Below are 11,639 nucleotides of genomic sequence, written 5' to 3'. Positions count from 1 at the left end.
TTAGACCGTTTCACAAGAGAGCTACTCTTTACATATAACAATATTTTCTTCTTGTTGGTATTGATTTAGTGTCTCCACATGACTTATTTTAATGCTCGTACAACCAATTAGATCATTCGACAACGTTAATAACTTGAAGCAACTTACAATGAGAGCTTCACGTAAGGTCATTCATCTAAATATTTCTCTTCCATCACACTTAACCCAACAAAACTTGTAACCCATCAAATAAGTAAAACAAATGTTTAAAAAATATATATGACTTTACAATTTAAAAAAAAAACATAAAAATTATTCAATTAAAATAAATTTAGATCTTTTAAAAAAATTATAATAGTTTTAAACAATCTAGCTAATGCAGTTTGCTAGAATTATTTTGTGTACAATTGACATCTTCTGATAATAATTTTGGTTATGATCATGTATTTATCATTAACTCAAAGTTAAGGTTGTTAAGCAAATCATCTCATTATACATGTGATAGTATAGTGTCTCATATTGAGTGACATGTGAATTTAAGGGATGTACCTATTTGGATGTCACTGGATCAAACAATTAAGTCCATGAGTTCACAGAGGGGAGTGTCTTTTGTCAGTGAATCGGGTTGTTAAGCCTATGAGTTCGGAGATGATAGTGTCTTATTGCACAAGGGATGTACCCATTTGAATGTCAATAGATCAAACAATTAAGTTCATGAGTTCGTAGAAAGGAGTGTCTTTTGTCAATGAATCCGGTTGTTAAATCTATGAGTTCGAAGAGGATAGTGTCTTATTGTTGATGTTGTCTCGTATCACCTTACATATATCAGTCTTATAATTTCTTCTCAATAAGCCGCTCATCTCAATATACATTTGTCGACCAAACACGCTTAACTCAACAATCAGTCTACCTCTTATTAAAGAAATATATAAATATTCTTCTTGGAAAATCGGAAGCCTAACCTCATTTGACACCAAATGTTAGGATTGAATATTTATTAATAAATCAAAAATTATAACGGTTAGTAGATACATAACTTTATTTTTTAAATTATTTTTTATGTTTAATTAAAGTCTTTAATTATTTTAGGGAACTAACAATTTTATCTAAATTCGTGAATAAATATATATATTCAATTTTTTTTTCCAAAATTAGACTCTCATAACTTTAATAAAAAAAAAACAATGAGCTAAATATTAGCTACGAAACAAAGAATAATATTAATTTTTAATATCCAACACAATCAATCCTTCAACTTTATAGCCTTTCTGGGGCAATATACGACATATATCCTCTACGTTATCTTTAATAAATTAATAATGTTGATTTGTCCTTTTAATCCTCTAAGAAAGTCGAAAAAATCATTGGATTTTAATTTAATTTAATTTTGATGACATATTTTTCTAAACGATCAAATATAATATTGATTTGAGGATTGATAATATCCATGAATAAGTATATACACACACATGTATAATAGTTTTTTTTAAAAAAAAAATTAGATTACATAATATAATATGTAAAATGTTTACACTCATATAAATGTTTACATTAAAAATTTATAAAAAGATATTAATAAAATTAATGTATTTATTTTTATTTAATTAGTTTATTTTTTAGTACAAATTTCATTGAAATATTTTAAATTTTATAAATTTCTATGAAAATCTTCCACAGTAAATCCACAAAAGTATATGAAATTTTTTTACAACTCTGTGATAATTAGACCCTAAAAATGTTTACATGCTAACTTTGATTTAATCAGCCTTTTTTAAAATTTGATAATAATTGTATTCAGTAATTTATTATACATAAGTATGCTGAAATCTGAATAGAATAATATTATGAATTGCTTGAAGTGTTTGCAAATAAGTATATCAGGAATTATTTTTTTTTACTCTAACTCAGTGTTTTTATAACCGGACCGTTAATCGAACCGGTCAAGCCTTAAAAAATGGTTCAACCGGTTCAACCGAACGGTCGAACCGGATCAATAAAATTAATATTTTATTTATTTTATATAATAAATAAAATAGTAAAATATTGATTATTTATGTTTTTATAGTTTTTACTTAATTTTTAAGATGAAAATTACAACAAATATCCAAATAAACATCACTTTTCAAATTCAAAAATCCAAATTACACCTAACATGTAACCAAATAGTGATGACCAAGTTTAAGTGCCCAAGAAAACATCAAGTTTAATTATACAAAAAAGTAGCAAACATCAAGTTTCTTATACAAAAAAGTATCAAACATCCAGTTTCAACTTTCAAGTTGCATCCTTTGATGCCCACACCGCATCCAATTCTTGAAGTGTTCTTTCGTAGTCATTATCATCTTCATCCACCCCATCCAAAAGTTCTTCCAAGTGCAAAGAAGGTGTTTCTTGCATTTCACCAACACCTTTATCTAAATATTTTTTAAAAAATTAAAATAATACATGTTTAGCAAACAGAAAGCAAAAATTTGTTAAAAATTTTTTCCGGTTTAACCGAGTTTTAACCGGTTTCCGGTTTAACCGGGTTTTAACCGGTTTTTTCCGGTTAAACATGTTTTTCGGGTTTTTACTTATCTCCGAACCGGTATGGAGGCCGGTTCACGGTTGAACCGGTCCGACCGGCCGGTCCGGTCCTGTTTGGAGAACATTGCTCTAACTGAATGTCTTCTAGATGATAAGTTTTTGCCTATCCAAATCAAATATATATAGTTGCAAATTTTCTTTCTGCTAGTGTAAAATCAGTTTTGTGGTCCTTGCGAGTAAGTACCAAATTATGTTTGTAAAATCATACTCTATATACAAACACATTCGAAAAGATATTTATGAGAATCCCAAATTTCAACAAAGTTCGCAATTTCAGCATAATTGATTTCACCATTCGATTTCAGCATGACAAATTTCAGCGAATCATTTTCAACAGCCAAGTTTCAGCAGCTACAACCAAGTTTCAGCAAATCATCCCAGGAGTCATTCACCATTTCAAATCTTGTAACCGACGTATTAATTTGAAGTTATGACAAATAATGACAATAAATGAGATGTTAACACTCAAATTTCACTCTATAAATAATACACAAAATTCTGAATCATTGTTACAAAAAATTTTGAACAAGTCACCCTAAAATTCGAGCAAGGAGGGATTTTATTTTCGATCAACATTTCAGTAGAGCAGACTATTTTCAAACATCAAACGAAACTCTATTAAGCATATTACGATAAGTAAGATTTTTTAAAACTCTTGTAATTTGATTTAAAACTGACCAGCGTGTATTTTATATGTTTAAAGTCTGATTCTTGAAATATGTATATTTGAAGTACATAAGTTTATGAACAAATGACATGAATATATATCCTGAACATACTTGATTCATATTATTCATGATTCTTGCCTCACCCTATGATGATTAAAATATAAGAAACTGACATCAGTTAGTCATGAAATTCATAATCTGTTCACTACATACATTTGATTCATGTTTGTCCTGAAAATATAATATTTATGTATATATACATTTGTTATTAATTTATGTTGATATGTAGTTGAAAATGATTATAAAAGTTGGGATAATTCCTCCGCTTATTAAGTGACAATCATATCACTCATCACTCACCCATCTCATACAAGAATGGAGAAAAGATCGAAGAAGATGAGAAAGCCCAATTTTGGTGTGTATGAAGGAGATTCAAATAATTATGTTCATTTTATATTATATTAATCTGCTACATTTGTTAGATATTTCATTGTTTCTGTTATTGAGTTGAACACTGTAAAGAAAATGTATTTCGATATTATGAATGCATAGACTAGTTTTTGAAATTTGTATTTATGTGGTTTATTGTTATCGAATGTATAATTGGATAACAATGTCAGTGTCACTCGCCTCAGGTCAGGGGCGTGAAAATATTGATTATATAAAAAAATATATGAAGGAACACAACAAAGCATGATGATATAAGTAAATCTATATAATCCTTAAGACGGGTCGACCCTGATCTATACCTATAGTAAAAATTAATATTTTTGACATAAAAAATAATATTTTTAATTGTTCAGATCGGGTCGGATATCTGTGTCACAAAATTGACTCGTGAGATAAAGTTTTTGTATGATCATATATGAAGGTAACTATTGTGCAAATTTATGGAAAAAATCTTGTTTAGATTTACTTTCATTTATCACTCAAAACTTTTTCTCACGTGTAAATTTTGTGACATAGAAACTGTTAAGATATTGTTATTATCCTTAAATTTTGGTGATCGACAAAATCAAAACAACACCTAACTGTTTCATGAAACAGCTGCAATCTATCTTGTACAACAGGAAAGCTTCAACCGCTTGATCTCAACCGCTCCTCGTAGCATCTCAGCAGCTTGAAGAGTTTCAGCCGTTAAAAATTTTCCAACCGGCTACTTAAAGACTTCAACCGCTTCATTTAAGGATCTATTTATTGAACACTTAATGAAGAGCATTCTCTGACCAACTCAGAATATTCAATAGTTTTGTACCGCTACAAGTCAACCATGTCTTGCTCCAGTCCCGATAAAATATCTTCATTTATGTCACTATCCCAAAATGAAAATATTATTCAATTATCCTACAAGTTTTGATGGAGCTAGCAGTTACTATAAAAATGATATCTAGCAGCAAATCTTCAGAGGAACGAGATTCAAATTGCACAAGCAAAGAGAACATTAAATGTTTTCACAGTTGATAGTGACACATCATTTCAACACTACAGGTTGACGTTACGTATCTTTTGTCGACCGTTGGACTGATAGCCCATATAAATGAAGAGTTGAAGAATGCAAAGAGATCGCTGACTTTTGCACTCTACGACATACAAGCTTTTCTACCGCTATATTACCACATCACTAAGCTTGCATATCTGAAGATCTTGACTGCACTTAAAGTTTCATCTTTTATCACTCATTCAAGCATGCACTCATCAGAAATCTACCTGATCATTCAAGGATCAACCTTGTGATACTCGAGCATATTGTTTCTTTATATCGATAACCTTTGGGTTATTTGATTTACTGAGTGGTCTGGTGAACCGAGGGTTCTTAAATATCCAGAAGTGTAAAGTGATAACTAAGAGTTCCAACGTAGGCAGTGTGATAAGTCCTGATTGGAGTGGGATGCTGTAGCAGTTTGTAAAACCAAAGTCTTTTAGTGGAATCCTTCCTGAAAAGGAAGAAGGGGTGATGTAGGAGTTTTATCTCCGAACATCCATAAAATCCTGTGTATTTACTTCTGCAATCTATTACATTTTGAACTGTTTCTTGTTAACAAGCTAGCCAACCGGTTATAGCTATCATTAGAAATTATGAACCGTCTTCCGCACTTTTTAAGTGGTTCACATTTCTAACGGTTCGAGAAAAATCTCAACCGCCTAAAAACGATTGTAAACAAATTTAAAAACGTCAATTTCTTAAAGAGTTTATTCATCCTCCTTCCTCTAAACTCTTTTCCGATCGTAACAGAAACTATTGTGCAAATTTCTGGAAGAAATCTCTTTTAAATTTACTCTCATTTATCACTCAATGTGGTCGATACAAGTAAATATTATTTTTACTATTTCTAACATTTTCTTGTTTCAAAAATTAATTGGGACACGTTTTGAATTTAAAACTCAATAGTAACAACGCCTCTTCAACCAAAAACAAAGAAAAAAATACAACTCATATTTGAAAAACTAATTCAGACCTTCAGAGTTTAATTTGTTGGGACCGATAATTGTCTCTGCTAGTTAACAGACTGATTTAAAAGTGAAATTCGTGTTGTTGTACGATTTTAAAGAGTGTAGTTGTACCATTATCACTAACTATATTTTTTGATAAAGGAAAACACTTTTTTAAAAGTGAAATGTGCTTTGAGGTGTAGAAGAGTTTAATAAAACTGGATTTTGTTTATTTTTCTGAAATTTTTTAAAACCTTTGTTATTATATTATATATAACAAGTTGAACCAAGCTGAAATATTTTCAAAAGCAAAGAAAAAGTTATCTAATTGAAATTAGAACAATTTTTTTTATATAAAAAAAGTGAAGTAAAAAGCCAATTGAATATTCATTAATAAAATAATCAATCATAGCTTGAATCCATGTTTTTCCCCGCAAAAATAGAAGAAAATGGGGGAATTGACAAGGACCAACACCACGAGCGAAGGAGCCAGCTCTATGTGCTTTTCGAAAAAGGAAAAGGAGAATGGAGCCACCAGTCAAAATCATGGCCCCTTTATAAAAATGGTCCTTCCTTTAAGCACATCAAAAATATATGAAGAACCAAGTTTTTTTTTTTTTTTTTTATTTTTTATTACAACGCACGCTGTAGAGTGAGATCGAACCCGGGGAAGGAGCCAGCTTAAGCTGGTAGGTGAGACTATTGGGCTAAAGCCCGGTCTCTATTAAGAACCAAGCTTAAAAAAAAATTAATTAAAATTATTATCAACATTTTATCAAAACACAAGAACTCTTATAAAAACGTCTTATAAGTCAATTTTTTGAGATAAATCTTCTATCCGACCCGACCCGACCCGACCCGACCCATGAAAATTATTATTTTTTTATGCCAAAAGTACTACTTTTCATTCTAGATATGTATTGAGTCAATCCGTCTAAAATACGAATCACTTTTCCTCTCTTCTGGATATGGAAAAAATTTTAAGGATGAGTGATATCGACTCATCTTAGAATAACGACGTAAGATATACTATATGCATGTATGTCGAATTTTATAATACAAAATGAATTTTAAATGAATCTATTTTCATCCATAATTTTAGGCCTATCTTTTATAAAAGCACAATCCATCGATGGTAGCACATGAACAAAAGCTGGCATGAAGCAACATTGCTACATTTTTAGGTCAACTTCTCCTATTGGATTGAATAGTGGTCCTCCAAGTTCACTCGGTCCCTTTTAATTTCCCATTCTTTGTAATTGTCCCTATGCAACTTACAATTAATGATCTTAAAAAAATAATTATTATATAATATATATTTTATTATAGAATTGTTTTAAAATATATATTAAAGATAATTGTGTTCAAGTTGAAGTTTAGTTTGGTTATCTGCAAAACAAACTTCACGATTTTTGTTTACTTTGAAAAATGGCAAAAACTTGTGTCAGACGATCTCATGGATCGTATTTTGTGAGACAGATCTCTTATTTGGGTAATCCACGAAAAAGTATTACTTTTTATGCTAAGAGTATTACTTTTTATTGTGAATATCGGTAGGATTGACCCGTCTCACAGATAAAGATTCGTGAGACCGTCTCACAAAAGACCTACTTTTAAAAAATAAGGTGGATGTCGGACGCTGAAGCCACATTTGAATCGTCCACTGCCTTTTGGCAGAGGACACTGCTATTTTTTTAAACTTTTTTCATTATTCTTAGTTTTTTTTTTTTTTTAAGAACTTGGATACATATCTTATTTGATAAAATAAGACTTGAGACGACATGCCAAAAATTAGAATTAAAGCTCAAATTCAATAATTTGAAAGGTAGATCACTTTAAAATGGTGAACTGGTCAACTATTTTTTTTTAAAAAAAATACCTTATTTATAAAATATTTCAATAATTAATCTTCCAAAAAAATTTGTAATATTTGTATTATTTTTAAAAAACTATTTACTTATTTAAATATAGATTGATTTAATTTTTGAAAAAATAAAATAAAAACGTACGAATATCAATCAATTTATTTTTAATTTTATTTTTACTAATAATATGATTTATAAAAAATTAATAATGATAATTAGAATATGAACATTTTTGAATTTTTGTATTTAAAACTCTTGAATTTGTGTTCTTTTAATTTTTTTAACGAATAAAAGAAAACAGCGTACGATTAAAATATCTGCCGTACTTGTCTGAAGAATCCAGATTTTATAAAATTGGTGAAGAATATAAGGAAAAAAACATGTAATATCCCTTCTTACCACATTGTATTGAAGCCATCAGTGAATAAAATCAATCTCAAAGCAGAATATCCATAAAATTGATGAGTAATAAAATTTCATCTTTCCTATGAAAGAAAGTTTGACACAAAAACTCTGGTGCATGAGTTAAACGTTGCTAAACTGTCAAATGTCCTCAGTTTTCAACTAAATGCATTTCAGATTCTTCGCCTCCAACCTATCAAATATCATTAGTTGCCTTTCTTGTTTCCATCAGTTTCTTCTTCCGAACTAGTGGCAGCTTTGGATTCATCAAATTCCAACAACTGCATTAAAAAAAAAAAAAAAAAAAACAANTTTCGAGAAGAATAATAGAAATACAGCCAGCCAAGAAGATTTTCAAGTGTGGATTACTTACAGCTTTGGCTTCACCATTCCATATGCAGTGTACAGCCAAGAATCCGATAACAGCTGGCACGATATATAGCAGTGCAGGCTAGACGAGTACAATTAAATAAGAACAGTAATTATGTAAATCATAAAAATAATACGAGGGTACTGCGATAATCTAATTTTGCCAGAAAAATTAGTAACCTGTGCAGCTTGAAACCAGTTCATAACTGCGATGGTAAGGATCAAACCGAATGTGTATCCAGCAAAGGAGCTATTAAAATATTGGATTCCTTTCCCTCTTGAAACATCAAAGCGTAGGGCCAATGCGACAAAAATTCCTGGAAAATAACATATCTTAATATTTGATTCGTCTAAGCCCTAGCTTGAGCAAAGAAATGAATCATAAAAGTTCCATAGAGGGTGAACATGTAGTATTTGTTGGACCTAGTGTCTAACCTTATACCAAAAGATATAGTCGATAGAAAATGTGTAACTCAAAAATTTTAAACTGCACAACTCCTCACGCATCATATCTCAGTCACTGTGCTAGTAAGGGACTAAGGGCAATTCTTGTTCCTAGCAATCATTTATTTTGACAAAAAAAAAAGAGTTATGCATTCTCCTAACAATTGCACCTACAACTCATAAGCACTAAACACACGAATGATAAAACCAATGAAAAAATCGAGCATCTGCTGCAATACCAACAATAACACTCTCCAACAATCCAATAGTTACATTTTATCAGTGGTAGTCATTGCTCTCCAGTAGGATTTTACATTGAATTTGATATGACATTCAAAATTTTAAGTAGACATTTTCGTACCTGGAATTACTATATCACCAAGTCCTAGCATTGAAAATGGGCGTGTGGAATCCGAAGTTGGAAATAAAAGCTGCCAAAGGGAGAACAAGATTATGATATGTATGGATTGAACTATTAAAAAATGCTTCAACAAGTCTCCAACGCCTTGCCAGGTCAATATTTGATGGTCTTGAAATATGAACCAACCTTAATAGGGGCTTCAAAAGATTTCGCAACGCTAACCATCACTGGCGTAAAAAAGACCCAGAAAATATCGTAAACAAAAAGACCACCCTGCAATTCGAAAATGTTTATGCATTCATCAACTGTGGATCCAAACAACATTATGAAAGATTAAGAGAAACATGTTGATGGACATATAAACTTGGTACAAAAACATTTTTACAGAAACTAAATGCAACTCTCACCAATAGAATAGCACCAGTTTTAAATGAGCCAAGTGAAAGCATTTCAATTCCCTGGAATCATTAAATGATAAAAAATAAACATGAAAAGTCAGAAAACTGGTTCTCATGAAATGGAAATCCGCAGTGGATGTTTCAGATTTCTGTCAAAATGACAGCTTTTAAGGATACTAAATGTGTAACTCATAAACCTGAATGCAGAAAGAGAGCCCTAAGATATTGTTAGCTAGCCAATGCTTCTTTGACGCATACCATGCGCAAAAGAAAGCTCCAGGAATTGCTGCAACGATTTGTGATTTTGTAAACTCAACTTCCAAAGCTGTATAACAAAAAGCGTAAAGATAAATAACATTAGTCTGAATATAAGAAGCAATATGATGTGAAGCAGAGACCATGATGATTACATACACCGAAAATATGGGAAATTCAAGGTAATGATGTTAGCATTCCACGGCTCTGGCAAAACTCGTTTAATTGCCGGTAGCAACGTTGCCCTAAAGTTCGAATAAATAAGGAAGATTTGTAGATAAGTACCATTATTCACTATTAAACTGAAAAAAATATATTACCACAAGTAAAGATTAAAAAAATAAAGATAACCAATATAAGAGAAACATACGAAAGAGCAACGGTCCCAAGTACGAAAAAATAGCACGTTAGCACAGCATTAACCAAGTCCTTCGATAAAAATTTGAAAAGCAAAAACAAGGACAACAACACAGCGCTTCCAACCAAAGGAAATCGCATGGCATGTTCTCTAGACATTGTTTCCTGTAAAACATAATAGTGTATTCAATAAAATGAAAAGTGTAATTCTTAAGCATACAAAATCAGATCAGTAGCTTTTCGTTTGACATGCAACTTACCGACGGCGGAGTTGGCTTAACAGAGCGATAGCAACCCACATACACTGTTAGGCAAGCAGTCAAAATTACATTGAGATTGGGGTCTACCTTCAAAACAAGAGGGGCGATGGTCAACCCTGCATCGAACAAAGTAACACATGATCAGAATGTGCTAACAAAAACTGATAAAGAAACTATAATCCATCCAACCGCCATATATTTACCGTCATTGAGCCTCAAGTCATATAATCGGATACAAGCAGGGGGAGACCCATATTTTTTAAGGCGAGATGGAACTATAATTTTTTAAAAGATTATTTATAAAATTTCAAAGTTCTTTCATCTAATTGTTGGGCCGTGGATACGAACACTCAAAAAAGGACACAAGTCCATAAGCGAAGAAGGAAATTTTACTCCGCAAAAACTGATCAAGGGTAAGTTTAATATATGCACAAATTCATGGCATCATTTTCGGGCAAAGAATTGATAGACAGACAAATAATAATTTTCGTGGAGAAATGTAACAATTGAAATAGAAAACACCATACCTGCCAATGCCAAATTAACCAGCCTCTCGCTATTCTTCATCGTAAATATTGTAGAAATTCCGAGCTTCCCTCAGTTTCTCACCAACGAAACTACAAAATCAAGGAAATGAAAATTGTAAAAACATAATATTTCCAATATTCTTTACATTAAAACGTCAGACAAAAATATAATCACATTTTTTGTTTTTGTTTGTAAAGTAAAACAAAAGACCGCGATTTGTAATCAAGGCACCAAGAAATACGATCTTTCAAATCACCAAATCAAATGACCTTCGGTAAAACGCATCTCGAAATCCAGTCAAGGATTAAGAGGCCCATATCAAGAAATCCTCTGACAACCAGAGAATCAAATTCCCCACAATTATTGAATCAATTCATAAAATCAAACAAAAACCCATTTCATCTAATTCTTCACTAACAAGAATAAACAAAAAAAATTACATCTTGATTCACAAAAACGAATATACAATGACGTATAAAAAGAAAATGGAACCGGGTCGAACCTCGAGAGGAGACGTAGATTCGGGCTTTTATCTCTACCTTTTGAAATCAATTTCCAAATTCAACACAGATCAAAGAACCGTCTATAGAGTGTTTAGTGTGTGATTTCTCACACAAGGGGAGGTTTTAGTTCTACCGTCAAAAGGAACGAAGAGAATGGAAAGGGTCGGACGAATTTGAAAACATTATTGACTTCAATTTCTTCAAAATCTAATTACTGTTGAAAAATTATTTAAA

At 31.2% G+C, this 11,639-nt stretch overlaps 1 protein-coding gene across 1 annotated transcript; it reads right to left on the bottom strand.

Moving 5' to 3' along the window:
- Nucleotides 1–7,964: 7,964 nt before the first annotated feature.
- On the bottom strand, nt 7,965–11,597 carry LOC140978129 (signal peptide peptidase-like). Its single transcript, XM_073442940.1, has 12 exons — nt 11,405–11,597; nt 10,902–10,991; nt 10,375–10,490; nt 10,128–10,279; nt 9,917–10,002; nt 9,700–9,827; nt 9,512–9,562; nt 9,291–9,377; nt 9,105–9,174; nt 8,480–8,616; nt 8,304–8,381; nt 7,965–8,211 (listed from the first exon to the last, which is right to left on the bottom strand). The coding sequence occupies exons 2-12, from the start codon at nt 10,939–10,941 to the stop codon at nt 8,137–8,139; spliced, it is 1,020 nt and encodes a 339-aa protein (XP_073299041.1). The 5' UTR covers nt 10,942–10,991; nt 11,405–11,597; the 3' UTR covers nt 7,965–8,136.
- Nucleotides 11,598–11,639: the final 42 nt, after the last annotated feature.

This window comes from Primulina huaijiensis, chromosome 6 (genome assembly GCF_012295235.1).
Source record: "Primulina huaijiensis isolate GDHJ02 chromosome 6, ASM1229523v2, whole genome shotgun sequence".
Classification (NCBI taxonomy): Eukaryota; Viridiplantae; Streptophyta; class Magnoliopsida; order Lamiales; family Gesneriaceae; genus Primulina; species Primulina huaijiensis.
The sequence above is the reverse complement of the archived record's forward strand: the minus strand, read 5'-3'. Positions and strand labels throughout refer to the sequence as shown.

Excerpts from the sequence above, each read along its gene's own strand:
- LOC140978129 (XM_073442940.1), bottom strand. The coding sequence starts at position 10,941 with ATGAAGAATAGCGAGAGGCTGGTTAATTTGGCATTGGCAG. Across the intron at positions 9,563-9,699 it reads GGCTCTCTTTCTGCATTCAG|GGAATTGAAATGCTTTCACT; the intron begins GTTTATGAGTTA and ends TAATGATTCCAG. Across the intron at positions 8,617-9,104 it reads TGGTGATATAGTAATTCCAG|GAATTTTTGTCGCATTGGCC; the intron begins GTACGAAAATGT and ends GTTATTTTCCAG.